Source organism: Epinephelus fuscoguttatus, linkage group LG8 (genome assembly GCF_011397635.1).
Source record: "Epinephelus fuscoguttatus linkage group LG8, E.fuscoguttatus.final_Chr_v1".
Lineage (NCBI taxonomy): Eukaryota > Metazoa > Chordata > Actinopteri > Perciformes > Serranidae > Epinephelus > Epinephelus fuscoguttatus.
In genome coordinates, this window is record NC_064759.1 from 12,766,283 (window position 1) to 12,788,489 (window position 22,207).

Here is a 22,207-nt window from a genome sequence, read left to right on the forward strand (position 1 = left end):
ATTGGCATTTTTAAGGCATGATTATCCCCACACACCTTCCCTTTATTCATGGACAAATAAAAATTCAAAGCAGTGTACAGACTTGTTTGACAAATCACCTTTAAATGTCCTATTTCTTTGCACTTTGCCCATGTCCAACCTAAAGTAAGCCAGTGGCACTGTTTTTCAGACTGCGGTGGTACAAGACATTACATCAGAGGTACATAAACATGATCTGACCCTTTGTCAGACAAAAAGAAGAGGATAAAATGCACTGAGAGCTCGCTTTAAGGTGCAAATGAACTAGGCCATTATAAAACACATCAATATGATGCAAAAAAGGAAGAGGAAAACATGAAGTTGAGGTTTAACAAGTAATAAAAGAGATCAATGGGAGATAAGGGACACAAGTCTTGCAACAGTCTTGCCGTGTCCTGTAACATAAAGCACCGTTCTCACTGAGAACTATAGTGAACACAAAAACACCTTTACAGATAATAATGCCTGCGCATCACTGTCTGAATGTTGTCAAATGTCTTCTGCTCATTCATTCAACCCGCTGTTGATTGTGAGAGATGCTGCGTGACTTGTCAGTGAGGCTAAACTTGAAATAACAAGTGGAAACAATCTTTTAGATCATTAAAGTTAAGCAATGTTTCCATCCCTGCTGCTTTCCTTCAGATAAATACTGTAAATTTCATGATGTCATTCATGAACACAGTCATCATACGCCATGAGAACATGTATATCATCATTAAATTCCAATTCATAGCTGGCAAGGTCCATGTCGTTAGGATGTGCCCTCCTCTCTATGATTTGGATTGATCTGATGTATAGTAAAAGTTTGAGCTGGGAAACAGAGAGAAGAGCACAATAACAGTCTGTGTGTGCTCAGTGTCTCTCCAGGAAAGCACAGGAAAACACAACCTGTGTGCAAACATGACGAACAGGAGTTATTTCTGCGTTAATTCTTAACGCTTCACTCAATCTGGCTGGTTTCCTTGGCGACAGAGGGCAGGCCTGGGCTGCTGGATGAGGTGGCGCGAGCCCTCCAACCAAACAGAGCTTCCTGTTGGAGAGAGGACGAGCTGTGTCAGTATGTGTGACGTCTATGTGTTGTGACAGTTTGATTTCTGTTATTGATACAGGAACAGAAAAGAAGCAGCTCACCTGCACGGTGCCCAGAGTGATCGTCCAGCCTCCAGGTGAGTCTCCCCCGTAGGACCTCACTGCTGCAGGTGTGAGGACGCCAGCATTGAGGGCCGCAGCAGCTGCCTCTGAGGATGGCGCTAAAGCTGGTGGGGTTTGTGTGGATGATGTGGGTACAGTCTGTGTGTTTTGGGCTGGTGCTGCGTCTGTCTCCTCCTCGATGGGTGTATCCTGCGAGCCGCCCAGAAGAGAGGAGGAGTTTGAGAGCGGCGGAACTGACCCAGAGACACAACTGGGCGCTGGGCTGCACTCCCCAGAGGCGCTGGGGGGAGTGTGAGTGTGAGTGTGTTTCTTCCTGCGGAGCGTGTCGATCCAGCTGGAGCTGTGTCTGGAGGCGAAGGTGGCCAGGGCCAAAGACGAGAGCCTCATGTTCTTCCCTGAGGTGATCAGCTCTCCAAATCCTTCCTGGTGGGCGAAGGCGTAGCCTGACCTCCTAGAGCCACCGCGAGCGCCCAGACGGCCCTCGGACACACTGCCTGTTCCACGCCAGGCACCTCCCGTGCTACGACCAACTGGCTTTCGCTTCTTCTGCCGCACCAGCTGAGTATAGCGCACCTGGAGACGAAACAGAGGAGAAGCTTTAGCGGTTTGGTGTGTTTTCAGTCTTTGTGCTAATTTATAAGGTATATACAGCATTTAACACTTCAGTTGTTGGTATACTTTGCCACTTTTCTATGTGATACCCAACTCAAAACTCTTTGTACTTAACAACTCAAACTTATACCCATAGTGTTTGATGACCAGTGATGCATTACAGTGATAAACATTGTTTCCAAGTAACAAATTACTGATAAAATTTCATTGATAATATTCCACTTATCCCCCTAAAAATAACTTGTTATACTGTACCTAACTTTTGTTGTCAACCCCCTACTGATTTATAATCCAACAATTAGTCACATCCTCAAATTCATTTTCACAATCATCTCCCATGCACGTCACAAAGCAGCAAGTTAGCATGGACAATGGAAATGCTCGCATTCAACGAGTGCAAATATTCCCATTACTTAGATTTTGTCGGGAGGAAAGATGACAAGAACATTGCTGTTCCAGGTAGTAGCACTAAGACACCACTGCAAAAAAAACACAGGCTAAAACCTCCTGAAACACCTCTTCTAAACAACAGCACAACAACGTGATGCTCGTGGAAATACACCCCACCAAGGCGAGCCCTGCTTGGCTTGGATATCTGTAGCCCTACACTGGCTAAACAACCAAAACTGGATTTTAATCATGGAAAGCTGCAGGCTACAAGAGACAAAGAACTAAAGATGCATGTGGCTGGATACGTGGATGAAATCTCTACGATTAAAAAATCAGTCACTGGCAGCAGAAGACCCCCAGGTAAAAAAATATTTGCAAGCTATCTAGCTTTAGCTACACTTCCCAGAAATATTCACAAAAAGAGATGCATGTGGGAATTCTTAATTTTGAGGAGAAAGTACATAACTATCAGTTGTGTGGGGTGTTATGGAAAAGTCATATAATGAAAAGTGTGACATTGCTGTTGGCAGGGAGTCATAAGTAAAGTAATAAATGACATTTTTTGACTGATGGGCCTGACACTGATCACCAGCACCAGTAAATGTGACTGTAGAGAAACAAACTAATCAAAAAAGGAACGCCTTCACACCACCCGAACATCAGCTTTGGTTGGACGGCCAGCTGGCTTGAGACACACTCACCATACACTGAGACACACTCACCATACACGAAAGTAACTCGTGCTGTTAGAGTGCACTGATTCAGTCAATATTTGAGTATTTACGCTGCATTGGCTCAGTGACGGGAAGCATGAGCTCATCCTCACACAGGCACTCAGATGAACTGAATGCTTGTGGTTAATCATTGGCTGAGACCTGTTTCAAACTGAGCTGTTGGGAAGACACAACACTGACACATGTTGCAATGGAGAAGATGGACAAATCAGAGTTAGAAACTTCTTGTGTGTGTTTTCTCACCGTGTCTGACAGCTGAGGTTTGAGGTCCACCTTGAGGAAGCGGAATGCCAAAACTGGAACTATGCATATTGCTGTTGCCAGTGCAATAGTTAACCACACCACTGGTTGCAACAACGTGCTCTGGGCACTACCTGCGCTCACAAACACACACATACAACCACAAACATGAGCAAATATGTCTCAGGAATTTACAGCATTTCACAAACACTGTATACACACAGATATCAGACACCTGGACATGATGATCCCACAGGTGGTGTGAACACAGGTGACTATAGGAACGATGATATTTGGGTCAACGAACATTCTGTTTTGTTCAGGACCTAGTGTTTTTGTACTTGTGTGTGTCTGCGTGTGTGTAAAAGACAAATAAGGGAAGAGGGGACTGACCTACAAAGTGGAACTGATTGGGAAAGATCCTGAAGAGGGTCTGACTGTGCAGAGCGAACATGATGGTGAAGTAGGAGCCCAGAGAGCCCCACACAAACACATGGTTTATAACAGTCCAGAAGCCTGTGTCCAGAGCGATCTACGTACCCACACACACACACACGCAAAATCACAGTTAATACACCATGATGGAACATTCAGTGATTAAATATAGCTGTGAGGAAAGCTAACACCATTACAGCTTCTCTCACCTGCACGCTAACCACAATGACCAAGGCTGTTGCTGTGGTGACCGCGAAGGTCTGGTAGTCAGCGAGGGGCACTCCGTTGCTCTGAGTGGCATCGGAGAGAACGGCACAGGGGACAAAAAACAGCACCACTGATGTGTAGATGCCCTGGGCGATGCAGATGAAGAACTCTCTCTTGTTGAAGAGAAGGTTGAGCTGCCCGGGCTCGTACAGCTTCGGATACTCCAGACTCCTCTGGTCAGGAACATCCTTCAATAACAGACAGGAAGTGAGCGGCTGCATAAGGCTACACTGCTACGTTGCAGATGTAGCTACAGAAAGTACCTGGACTTGTTATGTTTCATAAATTGAGTATCTATTTCCAGAGTCTACAACAATAATTCTTAATTTACAGCCCACGGTGCTGGGTTTCCCTCCAAACGTTTTCTTATTCATAATGAAAATAAACTGACTCACACTGGGATTTTTTTGGGGGTACTTGATGCAAAAAAGGTGCCACGGTGCATAAAACCCGTCAAAATAGAGCTTGTTTGTCAAAAAAAGTACCAGGGGAGGATCACATACAAACATGTATGTGGTTCTTCAGTTTAATGAAAGGACTGGAGCATGCACAGTATGCCTGAACACACCTGATCAAATATCCCCATGGCCAGCACAGGGAGGGAGGTGTAGACAATGTTGTAGAGAGTGATGAAGTACTGATCATACACCGTCTGCAAGAGAGAGAGAAGATGGACATGACAACACAGACACCATGAAAATCACGATTACAGTTTCCTAACCCCCGATCGTTGACGTAAAGATGTCCTCATGAGCGCTACTCTCTGACCTGTGCCGAGAAGCCACAGAAGAAGCCGAACCAGAAGTGCACCATGGTGAAGGCAAAGTTCTTGTAGAAGAAGTAGCAGAGGAAGCGGCACATGCGCAGGTAGGACCAGCGGCCGTGCACCAGTAGAAGGCGCTGTAGGAAGCGGAACTGGGAGAAGGAGTAGTCACTGGCCAGCACGGCCTGGATCCCCTCCTGACCTGAGATACCAACGCCGATATGAGCACCTGGAGGATTGGAGAGAGACGGACACAGAGGGAAAGAGAGAGAGAAGAGTAAGCAACATAAACCTGGCTGTTGTTGGAAAAAATGGACTTGTATTTTTGGCTTTCTTTGAGGGTTTCTGATAACGAGTCATAAAACTCTGAGTCCAAGCTGTCAGTTTGGGGTTCTTTTTTTGCATCTTGCCAATCTCACATAATCAAACATGTTTTATGTTGTCATAAATTATTAGTCTTTGCTCATGCAAACAGTGAAGTTCAACGACGTGTCAACAACTAAAAGCTGCACTCTCTCCAGCACCAAACAGCAGCACACTGGTAAAAATGGAGGGGACTAAGGGTGCAACAATGTGAACAAGTCTCGGTTCTCTACAACTGTGGAAAAGAAGGAAATACTGGTGGAGCTGTGGAATGAACAAAAGTCTGTGATTAATGCGACGTGACACTGGCACTTATTTCAGTGAGAAATCTTAATTTTTTAAACGGTTCGCCTCTCATTCCCTCACTCTTCCTCCACTAAAATACTGCAGCTAACCAACAGAGGCTGGCTATAGTTAAGTATTTTTGCGGACATGTAAGCAATTGTTAATATGTCATATTCCTTAAAGGAAGTTTGGCGTAATATCGTCCACCGGGATCATGATGGGAAATAATCTCAAAAGGAATCTAGCAGTTTTGCAACAGGTGACCCTGCAAGATCCCCAGTCTTTGTGAAATCGTAGTGTGTGACTAAAAACTCACATTGTCTTTAAATATGAGAGGGCGTCTGATTTAAGTCCTTTAAAAGTATTTTCAAAGTCTACTAGTGTATGGTCAGCTTTAACTGCCTGGTAGCTCCATATTTACTGAACAAAAATGAGAGTGGTATCAGTCTCCTCTTATCTATCTGGATAACAAAATGTTTAAACTATTCCTTTGATAACAACATAGCTCGCCAATAAGCCGTCAAACGTTAGTAAGTTATTTATAAAGAACGATGGATGGCCCTCTCCAATGAGCAGTTGATGTTGCAGTTTCACATATTATAAAGTCATTAAACAAAGGGCCACATGTTTCTCAAGCCACAGTGAGCTATCAACCAAAGTTCACCAGTTATTCGTTTGCAATTATCAATGTTTAGTCATTGATAAAGCTGTTTTGACAACTTTCAATCGTGTCTAGAGCTGTTAATACAAGATTTTGGACTAAATGCACTGCATTGTCAAAAGATATGAGACAAAAACAGTCAAGTGGAGGTTCCTGATGTCTTGTTAAAAAGAGGTGCAGGTAAAACAAATGCCAATTTTGAGATTTGAGGAATATAAATCACAGCCCACCCATCTCTGCTGCACTGGCTGCATTTCTGCTTGCATTATTTCGTTTGAGGACACACGCCTGTATTCATGTTCACATGACGCACATCCACAGACAAACACACAAAGTGATGCAACACTTACAAAACACACAATATTACAAACACACTTAGAGTAACACAACATTGGGTTAACCAAACCTCTCTGTCTGTTTCCCCTTAAGATGTTTCAAGGTTACAAAAACATCTTCTGTGTCACCTTGGTACAACTCACAATGAAGCTAAATGCTTTATGCTTTATGTTTTCATGGCTGCACCATTTCATCAAATATATTCACAGTGTCTTGTTAACTGTTTAAGTTCCCAACTGGTGGGTCACGGTCCAGATGTGGGTTGCGGGCCCATTCTGAATGGACCACAAGTGACTGGTGAACATATCAAGTTTGTAAGAAACACACTTCATTTTTAGGTACAGTGAATTTCCAGCACAGAGCTTTTATTTTGAAGTGCCTTTTGTTGCTGTAGAGTGAGCAACTAACCAACATCTACTTGACAGAGACAGCAAACTAGCTCGACGACATGGCCAAACGCAAATATGATGGTGAAAATATTAAATTGTGTGGACCCTTGATATAATGACTAAGGAGGAATCTGGACCCTGTGGCGGCACCGGCTGGGAACCACTGCTTTAACACACATTTCAGCAACTGTCAGCCAGACATATTTCATCTGTTGGGGATTTCCACGAGAATTAAAAATAACTTTCTGTGGGTTTGAATGATGTTTGCCTGCGCAGCATAATAAATAGCCAACCTGTGGGAAAGTAGAGTTTAAGAGGACACTCAGAAATCAGTTCCTAACTTGATGAGGACATCATACCGCCCGCAACACACATTTCCTCACAACCTTTGTCACTACTAGTCACACCATGCCAGATAAACTACTTCTACTACACTTCTGCTGAGAATTTCCATTGCCTAAAGGTAGACGCTGACACCCACGTGGCCAAAACCTACTTCTCTCTTTCCACTCCATCTAAAAAAATAATCCAGTTACACTTCCTCCTCTCCTCCACGCCTGCACAACTCACTTTTGATCATGCTAACATCGTTAGCTCCGTCTCCTATGGCCAGAGTGACGGCCTTCTTGTGTTTCTTGATGAGCTCCACCACCTGAGCCTTTTGCAGCGGGGTGACTCGGCAGCAAATCACCGCTTTGCATGCACACGCTGTCGAGACAAACTCCGTCTCCATGTCTGCTTCTAGTGCATGAGCCTGTCAGAGAACAGCAGAGAGTGGAGAAGTTTAATGGTAAGGGGGTCAGAGTTGGAGCTGTGGAAGAAAAGGAAATCTTTTATTGATGCAAGCCACACAATTTCAGGCACCTCACTATTTCCTGACAGTTGACAGTTTAATTTTTGCTAATTTGGTGCACGTGCACTGTATGTGAGAGTGAGGGGAGTGTTATTCATACCAGACTGTGACCGTTGATTACGAGGGCAAACTCTCCAGAGATATTGTCCATGAGGTTGGAGGGAGGTGGTGGTGGAGGAGGGGGAGGGGGAGGAGGAGGGCACTGCAGCTGTTTCCCTCCTCCAGTACCATCTCCATCTTGTCCTTCTCTGAACCCATTACCCATGAAACATCCCTCCATCCCCTCCTCCTTGCCTCCGTCTCTGGTTCGTGACAGCTCGATCATCCTTTCCCTCGCCCTCCTGTGGGGTAAGACAAACAAGCTAAACATCAACAGGGCTTGTCTGAGACACAAAAACAGAAGCAAAACACAACATTTTGTAGAGTAGTGTAGTAGTAGAGTAGAGTTTGTAGAGTAGGAAATAGGGGAGATGAAAGAGGAATGGCGGAGCAGGAAAACAGACGCAGCTGAGAAAACAGACCAGAGATGAGATAAAAAGAGGGAGGTGGAAAATTGGAAAAAGAGCAGGTAGATATCAGGGCTATCACAGAGGAAAGTGACTGTGAGGTGTGACCACATCAAGATGTCGCCACGATATGATGTCATTGTTCAATATGTTTAGGCTATTTGACTCTTGAATGATAAACCTTTGGCACTTTAAGTAAATTTTGTGTTTAGCTTAGTGTCTATTTGCGGTACTGTAAAATATTTTAATCATATTAAAGGGGACCTGCATGCTCATGTACAGGTTCATACTGGTATTTTGGGTCTCTGCTAGAACATGTTTACATGCTTAAATGTTAAAAAAACCCTTAATTTATCTAATACTGTCTGCCCAAATATGCCTGTATTCACCCTCTGTCTGAAACACTCCTTTTTAGTGCCTGTCTCTTTAAGCCCCCCTCCTGAAAGAAACACAGTCTTGATTATCTCGGCATGTCTGTACTGACTGTTATAGAGAAAAGTGGTGCTTCCCTCTGTGAAAATTCACCAATAAAAGCTTTTAAACTAAAATCTATCCCACTCGACCTGTTTTAGCAGGAATATGATCCGAAATGGAGGGGAAAATGAAGAACATCAGCAACCAAGATTCCATGTTTCCCTGATGTTAGCATGTAGCTACATGTAGCAGTGTACTTGCAACCAAACAATGACTGTGATAGAGTTTAGCTGCACTTTCTACCCTGAAAAATCTACAATAAATGCTTCTAAACCAAAATATCACAACCGGACATGTTCCAGTACGAATATGACCAGAAATCTGAGAGAAATTAACAACACTGGCAACCAAGATTACTGGTTTCCCTGATGTTAGCATGTAGCTACATGTAGCAGTGTACTTGCAACCAAAGACTGACTGTGACGGAGTTTAGCTGCACTTTCTACCATGAAAAATCAACAATAAAATATTACAACCGGACATGTTCCAGTAAGAATATGATCAGAAATGTGAGATGTGCCAAAAACATCGGCAACCAAGATTACTGGTTTCCCTGATGTTAACATGTAGCTTCATGTAGCAGTGTAGGCTAATGTAAACACTCGCAGTAGCGTGCCCGGAGCAGACGATCATATAAAGAAATCCGTCATGAGCTGACTTCAGCTTGTCTGGAATGAAGAAAAAACAACAGAGTGTACGACACAGTCTGAAGCCTGAGGTTATTTCACTCACAGGGATTACTGTTACATGTGTTTACATCATTGTGTGAAACTTTTAAACGTCCATCCATCCATCCATTTTCATCTGCTTATCTGCGGCAGGGTCACTGGGCAGCAGGACAAGCAAAGCACCCCAGATGTCCCTCTCCTCAGCAACACTTTCCAGCTCCTCCTGAGGGACCCCAAGGCATTTTAAACAAACTATGTTTAATATGAACATCCTATATCCTATTTTTTCTATTAATATGTCAGAAAATAAAGAAACGCACAAAAGGTCTGCCTTGAAGTTTCATCAGTGTGCTTTGTTGTGTGTTATCCTGTATTTCCCGTAGCACTATGAGCTCACCACAGTAATTTCCTGACAACTTTTGTTGTAATGGCAATACCGTAAACACAACTAAGCTCAACACTTTTTTTTTGCAATTCACACTCGCTACGGGAACAATAGTATGCAATCTTCGAGCCATGATTAAGGGAAATACAGTGTGTGCTCATATGCAGGACAGAAGAGGTCATACGAGCATCAATCAACAGAAGGTGCCGTCACATGGACAATATTTCTTCAGTCTGTTTTAAAGCATCTTGATCAGAGATTGATAAATCAGGTGATCTGATAAGATTTGCATTTTCATGAATCAAGGCATTCAATCAGAATATAACTTTTTTGACTAGTGCCAAGTGGCTCTGCCTTCTGTGAAGTGCCTAATCTGCTGGGAAACTAACAAAAGATTTTTTTCAACCTTACTGAGAGAATATATTTAATTCAACACATAAACAGGAGAAGAAATGATTCTGCCTGTTAATACAATTTAGTAGTAAATAATATAAGTACAAATACCATTTGCACTCTGCGCCTTTGCACCTTTGTCCATTTTCTTATGTACTTCACTGTGTTGTTGTCTATTCTGTGTATATAGTACATTGGAGGCCACGTAAGACCAGAGTCAAACTGTATTGTATGTGCACACAGTCGGCCAATAAAGCTGATTCTGAGTCAAAAAAGAGTGAAATTCAAAACAAGGCAGGATTGTGCAGATTGTTACAGTAGCATCAATATTGACCTCATCACTGGCTATGTGTACGTGCATAAAATAGTCTGTTTTTTTCCAAAAAAGACTTATTCCTACTAAGCTGTTTACATGTCTAATTAAAATGAATATTCCACTAACAATCCTTTTTATATGCAGCCATGTATACTCTGTGCGCTCTGATATATTCTTCAACATGTCAAAATATAAAAAAGACAAAGTGCTTCTCATTTCGCTTCTTTGAATTAAAAGAGGATTTTTTTAAAAGTGTCCTACCAGTGGCGGACTTGTTGAACCATGTGAGCACAGCCTCCCTCTTGTACGCCTTCTTAAAAAGGTCAGTTTTGCAATATTTGCACATATCCTAAAACCTGCTGATCTCTGAGTCTTTCATAATGTTTAAGAGTAGGTGTGCTTCTTCCTCCAACTAGAAATGTGGGATTTTCTTTTGGGCATGCATCTCAACCACAGCCTTACAAACCCTTGGTGTGTTGATTTGTGTACAATGTATTCATGACAACGCACAGAGCCAACCACATCCATGTGTTGCAAACTGCAGTAAAAACCCCAGTGAGATGCATATTCCGAATGCGTTGCATACATGTCCAAATAATGTCCTAAAAGCGGACTTATACGGAATATCCTACATCTTGATCAGAAAATGCTTATGTTGTTTACATGACCCGGATCAAATTCAGAAGACTGTCATATAGTGGAATATTGGTGTGCATGTAAACGTACTCATTGACAGGACAAAATCTTTGACACTAGAAAAGGTAGATTTTTTATTTCTTGATATTTTTGCACTCAGTGAACTGATTATAAAACTGACACTTTTTGAGGGGAAGCGATGTATTTGTAGGGCTGTGCATTGAGATAACTGTAAGTAGCTTGGTCAGTTTTATGTGTTGATTACTGCTGTAGTGGCTGAATCAAAGCTTGGGTTAAGCACTGGATATATAGGACACTATACTGGATATATAACTAAAAAGTGAATCCAAACACGCATTCGTTTCTTAGTTATTTTCTGATAAACACCTTCCTTATGTTATTTCGTTCAGTGTGGATTCTACAGTGTAGAGAAACAGAGACATCAGACTGACCCGAGCTCCTGCCGTACACTCTGCACCGTGTGTCCACTGATGATGAACACCTCAGTCATGTCATCCGTCAGCATCTTGCAGGAGTAACCAATATTGACAGCCGTCTCTGTGTGAGAGAAAGGAAGAGAGTTACTGAAGCTGAACATGTTTCATAATAAAGAGAATAGGTGCCAGAGTGACCGCTCAGATGGATCAAAAGTTGAGCTAAACATCTTTATATCTTTATTCATATGTAAGAAAACTGGTTGTTGCATGTGCCACCACAAATCAAACACTGTGACTTGCACATGGACCTGAGCTTGTTGATGACTGGCTCCTGGTCAGTGTGACCAATAGTTGTAATAAGCTGGAGGTCACAGATACCGCTTCTCCACCAAAATGTAAAGGTTATGTTCCGGTTTGTGCACCTAATTTTAAACTGTAAACATTTTCACCAAAAAGAAATTGGTTGGGAATCCGAGCAGTTGGTTCGCAGCTGGAACCAAAAAATAGCAGGTTTTCCTTGACCTGAGAAAACCCCTGAGGCATTAGTGTCATATTCTACAAGTTGGAAAGAGAGAATGGAGTCTTGCACGTAATTGTCTTCTGCATCTTCTTATCAGTAATTGTTGGTCCATGCTTGCGTTTTGGATAAAAACAAATATCTATAACTTATAAAAGAACAGAAGTTTGCAGGTAATCAATGCAATCCACCATCGTTTGCTGTCCATTGATGATGCATTCTTGATTACAATGCTGGTTAAACTGATGTAGATTTTCATTTCAACATCTCTAGATATGTCTAGAAATGGCCGCAGAATAGACAGACTGCCGATGGTGCTTTTTAAGCAACTGCCTGCAAACTGAGGTCTGAAAGTGTGTGTAAAAGTGTGTGCGTCTCACCCTGCTTGTCTCCAGTGAGAACCCAGATCTTAATGTTAGCCAGAGAGAGGACAGCGATGGTCTCTGGGACGCCTTCCTGCAGCTTGTCCTCTATAGCCGTGGCACCCAGGAGCTAGACACACAGGCGCAAATATAAAGTCCAGTTATCAAACCAGCAGGAAATTTAAGAGGGGCATAAAAGCAATTTCTATCCTGTGACTTGAAATAGCTTACCATCAATTCAACTCATTAAAGCAACCATCAGTAAAACAACATCCTGCACTAAGAAGCTCTGATGGTGTTGTTTAGCTGCAGTTAAAAAAAAAAGGAATTTCCCCTCAGCAATTAGAATCTGGACAACTTAACCTAAAGTTCCCTTTTTTATAGTGTCATTTTTATTCTGTTTGCAGAAGGAACTCTGCAGAAACTGCGTGTGAAACAAATGGCTTAATGTTTCATGTTAAGAAAATGAAAGTGAGACACGCACAAACAAATCCAGCGCACACATGGATGCACACTCTCAGAACAAGTCACTGACCATCATGTCTTGTTCTATCTGCTCATACGCGGCTGCCAGTCGGTCCTCTCTGCAGCTGGCAGCTTTGTCAGCACAGCGGTGGCTCTCGGACCATGCCTCCCACTCATCCTCTGACAGGTCCCTGTAGGCCAGGGCCAGCGTCCGCAAACCATCGGCTGCATACTCCTAAAGCAAAGTATATGTATGGACATGTACAAACAACATTTTGACATGAGGATACACATTCAAAGAGATAAAGATGTGGTTGAGTTGAGAATTTATGCCGAAAAAATCCCAGTGTCCGCAACATGTCAAGGTGAGAGACATTAACTAATCAGGAAATGCTTAGATGTTACAGCTGTCAACAAGTTTGTGGACACTAGATGGCAGCACAGCTCCATCCATCCATCCATCCATCCATCCATCCATCCATCCATCCATCCATCCAGGAGTTAATATGTGTCTCCTCACATTGAGGTGGTCCGAGGTGATGTTCATCAGTTCCTGGTTACAGGGGTGGAGTCTCTCCAGCAGCACAGTGTCAGCCCCTTTACAGTACAGACGGATCCTGCCCTCTGGGTTACGCACTGAAAATAAATGACAGAGTTTAATGACGACAGAATACAAAAGAAAACATACATATAAATTTAGCCTCATTTGCATAGTTATGAACTCTTTACATTACATATATTTTCCTACATAACAGAACTCAGGCGCAGGTGGACGAGCTGAATGTAGAATTAAAAGATGAGGTCTGGGCTGAATGTTTAAAGAGTATATGTTAATTGTTTGGTCATTAATCAGACATGGTCTTACATTTTAAGATGTTACACAGACTCTACTATTCCAGGGAAAGTTACACAGCTTTTAAATGATGTTTCATGCTTGTAATCGATCAGTAACATTACTGAACACATTCTTTCTCCTCATGCAGTAAACTTTACACATACTGGAAAAGCATCTTTCATTGTTTCTCTGTGCTTTCGGGAAGCATCAGGTCCCTGATCTGTTCATGGTCATTACTGCAGCAACAAGCTCCTAATCTTTTGCTATTAAGTATGATGTATGGTTTGTTTTTTGTTTGATTTGTGGATGAGAGAAGTAGCAAACACATCTGGGGAAACTGTGACTTTATAATGAAGATAAAAGACTTGTGTTCAATAAAATCTGGCTCACTGTACTGAGTTGTTTTTAGGTTAAGGACTAATGTGTGTGTCAAATGTAAAACACCTTGCAATGTGTATTTTTTTAATAATAACCATGGCTGGTTATTATTACCTTTTTTGTTGGTATTGCTGCTATTCTTTAAAAGGAAATACTAAACATGTATTCAAATGAAAGAAAGCCGCCTTCAAATAACCATCCTCCTCCTTCTGAGCTTCAACAACTGTTGTTCCTGCATAAAGTGGACGACACAGGCTGTCTTTGGCACTGATGTATGAACGTTCAGCTTGGGATCTTGCTGCTCTGTTGTTAAACCAAAGTTGTTGCTAAGGGAAGGGTGATTTATGACCAGCTGTTTCTGGGCAGTTTTCCAGCATGTTACAAGAAAACCAACCACAGGAACACACAGTGAAATCTCACCGAGGGACAAATTGTAAACATGACTAATAGCCTACCCTCTGTCAGTTTGTGGGCGTGTGGATCGTGAGTTAAATACATATTTTTGATTTAAACTCAGAAATCTCAACCTATCAGATGAGTCTACTGCAATGAAGGCCAGCTCTATGGGTGTTTAAAGGGGACTCCAGTATCTACCAATCAAGACTCTGATTTCCAATGTTTCCTGTTTCCACCAAACATTTTCGGTATGGTACCTTTGGAACCAAAAGTAATCCTTCAGACATGGTATCTAGATCCTAGTGTTTCCACCGCAAACAGTACCCTTAAATGTGGGTGAGGTTGTTGTCACTCACTGCTCTGGTTACCACTTCCTCATAGATGGAACGTCTGCACCTTATTTGTTGTCCGCAGAATGAGGTTGCACGCTGACATTTTCAACATTTTCAGCGCAAAACAGAACAGGCTGCAGTTAGACTCTCTTTCGATGGGATGATTAAAAACAGCCAGGGAACCCATAGGAACAACGCTTAGCGAAGCTTTTTTTTCCCTCCAAGTAAGGATTAAAATACATGCAGTTAAAATAATTTGGTCAAAATTTATATAGTTTTAAATGTTTAAAGATCCACTCACTCACTCTAAATATATGGGAAATGATTTCGAGTGCAGACAGTATCTTTAAAATCTAATTTCATCCAGATTTTTTTTAACCACCCACTTTTTCTTTACTGTCTAAACAACTTTTCAGATTTTCTGTGAGTTGAAAACGATGGCCCCTGCTCACCAATAACAGACATCCTCTTGCGTATGTTGTTGAAGTCCAGTATGGCGAGCAGAGTGTAGGTGACGGGTCGTCCCATCTCTGTGGTGGTTATCGTCCCGGGTGTTCGGGAGCGAAACACAAAGCCAAAGTTTCGAGCTGCTGTCACCAGAGCGCCCTCATCTGGAGACTGAGCCTTATAAACCAGCTCTCCTGGTTAGGCAGATAAAATGACAATTAAAAATAAACAATAAAAAGCTGATAGATGGTGTTACTGTTTGTTATCACTCAACTTCCCAGATCCCCCTCTCCCCTTCCGCTGCTCACCTTCGCTTTTCTCCTCACTCATGACCGTGTGACAGAGGGAGAGCAGGCGGAAGAACTCATGAGTGTGTGCGTCTCCCACTTTTACTGATTCCAGCAGGGTGTCGTCATAGAAACAGAAGTCAGGGTCCGCCAGGGGGTTGAAGGGGGTGAAGTCCAATCTCTGGAGATGAATGGAAAGTCAGGGACTCAGATAATGCACCATAAACAAGGACTACATATGTAAATATGTGTGTGACTGTGTTTTAGTAAAACAAAAAAAAAGTCTTTTACCTTTGGCTGAGGTCCCAACGGGTCTGTTGCTTCACCTGAAAGTAACACACATAGATGTGTCAGATTTCGTTGTGGTTTTATGTGTATATGTGTGCACAGCGTTACACTCAGTGGCCACTTTATTAGGTATACCTGCACAATATCATGCAATAACGATATCACTGTTCTGCTATAAAATCCTTAAAGTCTGTTTTTATTATGACTATAATATTTGGGTTTTGTTGAACCTGTCATGGAAGTGTCAATTACATTATATTTTTCAGCATTCAGGTCAGAGTTAGTGGTGGTGTTTCATCAGATCCATCCATCCACCCATTTTCATCACAGGGGCAGCAGGCCAAGCAAAGCACCCCAGACGTCCCTCTCCCCAGGAGCACTTTCCAGCTCCTCCTGGGGGACCCCAAGGCGTTCCCAGGACAGATGAGATATGTAATCCTTCCAGTGTGTTCTGGGTCCACCCTGGGGCCTCCTATCAGTGGGACGTGTCCAGAACACCTCTAACGTGAGGCACCCAGGAAGCATCCTGATCAGATGCCCAAACCACCTCAACTGACCCCTTTCAACACGAAGAAGCAGCGGCTCTACTCCAAGCTCCTCACCCTATTTCTAAAGCTGAGCCCAGACACCCCACGGAGGAAACTCATTACGACTGCTTCCATCTGCAATCTTGTTTTTTCTGTCTCTACCCAGAGCTCAAGACCATAGGTGAGTGTTGGGACGTAGATGGACCAGTAAATCGAATGCCTTGTATGGGATTGTGACCATTCTTAACTTCTGCTGCAATACACTTCAAGTCAGAAGTTGATAATTGTGACTTGTGACTTCCTATCTAAATATGTCCCAGTGCATCTGCTTGGAAAACATGGACGCCTACACCAAACTGATGTTTGTATGTCAAGTGTGAGCTTCCCAAAGGACCTACATCAGTTACCACAGCACCATTAGCAAAGAGAAACAACGGTCTTCCTCGTCTTTGCTCATTAAAATAATGTACAGCAGCTCATAACTGTAAATGAGTGCCAAGAGTAATAGTGTGAAGCACCACAGTCAAGTGCATACAGCTGTTGTGTGCAAGTAATACAAATAATGAAGATGAAATTCTGCTCAGTGTGTGTGTGTGTGTGTGTGTGTGTGTGTGTGTGTGTGTGTGTGTGTGTGTGCAAACTTACCGTAGGTCTGTCCATTGATGGAGCACTTATTAAAGCTCATAATGTTCTGAGTGAGAGTCCCAGTCTTGTCACTGAAGATGTATTCAACCTGAATGAAACAAATTAAATGTTAACACTAAATCCAAAATTACACAGACAATGTAATCACTGTAAAAGTAAAACTGAAGCTTTGTTTTAAAAACAGTGTTGTATTCTGAGATCAAAACTTCAAGAAAAAAACATGACACAAGCATGAGATGGGTTTAAGGCGAGGAAGTTTTTGTCTGCTTATAGAAACACTACTTAAAGCCCACGAGAGCGATAAACTCTTCAGACCAATCCGAAGCCTCCTCGTCTCTGAATTTAGACTACTTTCAGTCTGCAGGTGCACATGGTTCTCGTGGTTCCATCATTCAGTTACAGCAGAATTGATTGTAAAATGAATAGAGATGCATTTTAAAAATAATTTACTTATTTAATAAACTAACCACCAGATGCTCCAGAACCCAGGATGAATAAAGGACGGATGAGAAGAATACACAATCAAATAAATATTGCTGACTCAGTGTGGATGCCCACCTGACCCAGCTCCTCGTTCAGAGTGGTGGTTCTGGCCTCAGCCGCTGTGTTGCACTGTGAGCAGAACATCTGCTGGTCCCAGTTAATGAAGTAGCTGTGGCCCAGCCTGATCACCTCCACACTGACACACAGACAGGCGAGAAAGAGACATGGTTACAGTGACAGTAGAGAAACATTAATCTAAGTTACTGCAAATTGAGGTTCTCTAAAGCAAAGAGCACTCAGCCACACACCACGGGCTAGTCAGTGTAGCGAGCATAAAAACTTTACACTCACTTTGCTTTTTAACCCACAGTTCAGTTCATTTGATGCGGACCAAGGGAACAAAATGAGACGTTGTTGAATTTTAGTTCTGGTTCAGTTCCTGTTCACACTGATGTCAACATGAAGTTATACAGACTAATAGGCAACATGTTAAATGGACAGTTTTGGTGGTTGTCATCCTGCATCATCAGGACTTATGCGAGGAAATTAAATTCTACTAAGTGACAGAAGTTTATGCTGCTGATGTGAATATTTATTTATTTATGTCATGAAGAAATAACTGATTATGGTCACTATTATTATTATTGGTAGGGGTGTTACAATACATAGATCTGAATCGATATATCCATTCAAAGATCAGCAGTCTGATATTATCAGTGCAAAGTGAAAACATTGATAATATCATCATCTTTAAGATACGGCTTTATATTGAAATTCCAATAGCACGCCTGTTGCCATTTCTGTCCAAGCAAACCTCCTTCCTATGCATTCAAAGGACAGACATCCAAATACAGAGATGGTTGTAAATACGGACCGGGCTATGACTCAGTAAATTGGGTAGGCCTATTAGTTATATCAGAAAATCTTTAGTTGTGTTTTGGCCTCTTTTCTAGCCTTCATATTTGGCATTACACTGCGCAACCTCTCGGGCAGGCTGCAATAATACACTGCATTTTGATTCCCCTCTACAGCCTGTATTTCTACATATTTCTGTATCATGATGTTGTTGAATATTATTTCTGACCTACACGATTCAAATATTATTTCAAGAGGCTACGGTAATTTTTTTACACGGAAATTATTTTACATGTAAATCTGCAGAAAGACTGCTTTAGGCCCCTTGTGGGCTTGTAGAATTGTGGATTTGGACAGCTCTCAGCACTACAAGACTTTCAAGGAATGCAAAGTGCGCAAAGTCTGCAAGTGCGGCGAAGTCTGGATGTATGGATTATTAGACTGCATATCGACTGCACATTATTAACAGGTAGAGACAAGAGGAAAAGTAGATGTCTTATACGGAGATCACTGGGATCACTGTCACACACTTTTCAATGGGCTTAATGAACCGAAAAAGCACAAGGATACAAGCACAGTACTTTTAACAGCTTTTGAGCTTTTAAAATACCTGCGCTAAAGTGCCTATGTGTCACTATGGTTACCAAATGATTTGCATAAATACAATTAATACATGGCCTTTTACTGCCATCATACAATCCTGCGGATGGTTTGTCTGCTTTCACACCACAAACGAAAGGCACCAGACCCTTCTTTTCAGGCCGTGTTAGTTCAGTTGTTTATTCTGTACCAGGATATGACTGACTACAGTAGTGTCTGGGAAATGGGGGGAGCGGGAAAACATTTTTCAGGGCTTCATCTACAGCTGTCTAACCTGAGAGGGAATCTAGACATCAGTATTAATACCTGTACACACTTCTTTTTCTAACACAGTATGTCTTGGACTTCTCCTCACCTGACATACAGAGAGATAGGCACCACGGTGTTGAGAATGATGACATATGACCAGAAGGAGAGGAAGGCGGAGAACAGGAAGTTGTTCACAGGAGGGTCCCAGGGCAGATAGCTCTGAAACAGGGAGCCCACCTCTCTCTCCCACACGGCGTTACCCACAGCCAGAATCACACCCATACACACCAGGAAGCCGAAGATCTGACAGAAACATACACAGCAAGCAAGAGCACAATCACATATCTTACATCTGGATCTGTGGTGAGCTGAACCCTGATTAGGATAGAATAGAGGAGATATATGAAACTAGATTCAAAGCACTGAGCTCATGTCCTGAAATAGTGACTGCATGAGCCATGAAAGTGAGAGGTTTGGAGTGTCCTACCCAGAGGACCAGAGTGTTCATCAGGCGATCGATGCTTGTACGCTTAAATTTGGTGCGACCGCTGTTCTGCATCAGCTTGGTATCAGGGCCTGGAACGAAAACAGAGGAAGTTAGACCTGTCACACACACTACATACATACTTCACACACAAACATATACACAGACACACCTGCAAAGATGACCAGGCCGTAGCAGGCCTCTGTGTTGCGGAGGACACATCCTCGCAGCAGCATGTTCTGGTTGGTCAGGTTGTATTTCTTGTCTCTCCAGTACAGAGTCCCACAGAAGCGATCCAGCTTGTTGTTGGGGGGCTCACACACCACCTCACCTTCACACACACACACACACACACACACACGAATCAAATGAATCTAACTCAGATGCTATATCATAGATGTCCACAAATCCAATAACAGCATCGAGTGTATTTTCTTAGCTGTATGATATAGTGCTGAATTAATCATACACATGACATCACACACACTCAAAGGCCCAAACACACACCTTTTGTAGGTTGATATGAGGCAAAGTGTGGGTTGCTTTGCTGCAGTAATGGATTTTCCACAGCAGGTGAGGAGTGTGTGTGTGTGTGTGTGTGTGTGTGTGGGCGCGCTGTGCTGACACGGATGCCTTTCGTTGTGTGAGATCAGTGGGCGGGTGATGATAGGCTGTCGTTTAAAGCTGGCAGGGGAGGACAGAAAGTGTGTGTGTGTGTGTGTGTGTGTGTGTGTGTGTGTGTGTATTTTGTGTGTGTGTTTTTAGTTCGGGCGCAAAGGTGTGAACGTGGATAATGTTTGTGTTCAACACTGAAACCTGTTGACCTCTGAATCAGCGAGAAAAGATTAACCAAACCAGAAACCGAAAGAAGAGGATGAGTTTACTCTAAACTCACCGTTGAACGAAGCCAAGTTGTTCGGGTCTCCGAGTTCACACGTCACCGAGACAGACTGGCGAACCTTCATATTGGTCTCTCTGCAATATAATACAGCACACAGCGATTTAGACGTAGTGTCCTGTTGCTTCTGCAGATTGCGAAGCACTGTGAGTCAGTGATAAGGTGTGTGTTTCTGACCCGTCCAGCTCGGCTGTCTCGATGTAACAGAGTCCGTGAGGTTCGCTGCTGGACAACAGGAGCAAGTCAGCCTGAAAACAGATACAGTAGCTGAGGTTAGCATCCACTGCACAGCACTGATGGCACAGGAACAGAATCAGTAATGTCAAGTTTTTAGGTAGCATCCCCTAATAAGGCACATGCTGTACTGAAATGCATTCAGCTTTATAGCATTTGGTCTACAACACAGTATAATTATCCATCATGACCACATGCATATTTAAACTGACTCCAGAGTTGCAGGCTGATCCCTGAACTGCCCACTGCTAAAGTCGCTTAATTAAAATGGGCCCTGCAAGACTACTGATCACTGTGTGTGTGTGTGTGTGTTTGTGTGTGACTGTGTCGGACGCACACTTACTGCCACAAATTGGTTGTTCTCCAGTTTAATGATATCACCCACTCGAACATTCATCCACTTTTCATTCTGGAGCCTGAAGCAGCGAAACAGAGAGAAAGCATTCATACAGATAAAAGTTAGAGAAGGTAAGACATCGATTTAGGAAACAAAACTCCTGGTGAGTGTTTAGCTGCAAATGACAAGACAAGAGACTCACGAGCCGCGGATGAGGACCTGAGACTGACGGTTGTTCACTTGGTTGTCGCTCTTGTGACGAAACTGCAGGAGAAACAGATCAATGTGAGCTCACCATATTTAAAAGGCCACTTGTTAGAGTCTGCTAGCAATAATGTGCTGTATTTCACTGTAATGTGCTGCTGCTGAGAGCAAAATTTGCATCAGTGTGCGGTGCTCATAAAACATGCTCACATAGTCGTCTGTGGCATCCTTTACTGCGGTGATGCTCAGCACCAGAGCTAAAGGCACGATGGTAGTGAACCAGGAGAGGGAGGAGATCTGAGGTATTAACTAGACGGAGACAGAGAGAAGGTTGATTTGCAGAAAAGGGACACAAAAGCAGAGTGTGAATCAGAAACAGCTACATTCGACCCTACCTGCACAGCAGACAGCTCAGCTCCTTAAGAACCTGACCGCACCTGACTGGTGATGGTAAGTGCCAAGTTCTGCCTTTTATAACAGCTTCCATATCACCCGCTCATCACAAGCTGTACTTTAAATGTTTCTTACAGCCTTCTCCTAATATGTTATTATCATTATCAACTATTAATTTCATTGACTTTCCATGTCTCAAGCTCGTCTTCACTTTCTGACACATCTCTGTCCTTCAGAGATGTAACTCCTCAGCCTTTGACACCCACACTTCCTGTCTCTGTCTCTGTGTCATGCTTAAATCCCTCTTTCCCATCCCTCCTTCACCCCCTCTCCTCACCTGCAGTATGAGCAGGAAAAGGAAGTAGGTGTTGGCTACTTCCTGGAACTGCTCAAACAAGTTGACGGGCAGAAAGGTGACGATGTTGTACTTGGATGTCATAATGCAGTTACTCTGGATGAGGAGGTTGGGATAAAAAACAGAAAGTTATACAGACTCCCACAGTTGAATTTCCTTGAAGATTAAAATGCACTCTCATCTTTTATAATCATATTTTGGAAAAAACTGTCTTACCGCGTACTGAAACTTTTCGTTGTACTCTCTGTCATTGGCTCTGACCCTTCTCTCCTCCTCTGCAGAAACAAAACACACAAAATGAGTCATCACAGGATGATATCAGG

At 42.8% G+C, this 22,207-nt stretch overlaps 1 protein-coding gene across 2 annotated transcripts in view; it reads right to left on the reverse strand.

Annotated features, from left to right (window-relative positions):
• Positions 1–9: 9 nt before the first annotated feature.
• atp8b2 (ATPase phospholipid transporting 8B2) overlaps positions 10–22,207 on the reverse strand; it is a 34,311-nt gene continuing 12,113 nt past the window's right edge. For both annotated transcript variants that reach the window (XM_049584386.1, XM_049584385.1), the window contains 28 exons: positions 22,101–22,159; positions 21,867–21,980; positions 21,347–21,445; positions 21,135–21,196; positions 20,939–21,011; positions 20,539–20,609; positions 20,359–20,438; positions 19,636–19,794; positions 19,467–19,555; positions 19,086–19,282; positions 17,351–17,471; positions 16,793–16,880; positions 15,624–15,658; positions 15,354–15,513; positions 15,051–15,239; positions 13,178–13,293; positions 12,728–12,892; positions 12,211–12,322; positions 11,329–11,434; positions 7,599–7,839; positions 7,216–7,399; positions 4,617–4,840; positions 4,417–4,500; positions 3,791–4,036; positions 3,540–3,678; positions 3,150–3,280; positions 1,150–1,743; positions 10–1,048 (listed from right to left, as the gene is read on the reverse strand). In XM_049584386.1, the coding sequence (XP_049440343.1) occupies positions 959–1,048; positions 1,150–1,743; positions 3,150–3,280; positions 3,540–3,678; positions 3,791–4,036; positions 4,417–4,500; positions 4,617–4,840; positions 7,216–7,399; positions 7,599–7,839; positions 11,329–11,434; positions 12,211–12,322; positions 12,728–12,892; positions 13,178–13,293; positions 15,051–15,239; positions 15,354–15,513; positions 15,624–15,658; positions 16,793–16,880; positions 17,351–17,471; positions 19,086–19,282; positions 19,467–19,555; positions 19,636–19,794; positions 20,359–20,438; positions 20,539–20,609; positions 20,939–21,011; positions 21,135–21,196; positions 21,347–21,445; positions 21,867–21,980; positions 22,101–22,159 (4,028 nt within the window). In that variant the 3' untranslated portion in view covers positions 10–958. The remainder of the gene's footprint in view (positions 1,049–1,149; positions 1,744–3,149; positions 3,281–3,539; positions 3,679–3,790; positions 4,037–4,416; positions 4,501–4,616; positions 4,841–7,215; positions 7,400–7,598; positions 7,840–11,328; positions 11,435–12,210; positions 12,323–12,727; positions 12,893–13,177; positions 13,294–15,050; positions 15,240–15,353; positions 15,514–15,623; positions 15,659–16,792; positions 16,881–17,350; positions 17,472–19,085; positions 19,283–19,466; positions 19,556–19,635; positions 19,795–20,358; positions 20,439–20,538; positions 20,610–20,938; positions 21,012–21,134; positions 21,197–21,346; positions 21,446–21,866; positions 21,981–22,100; positions 22,160–22,207) is intronic.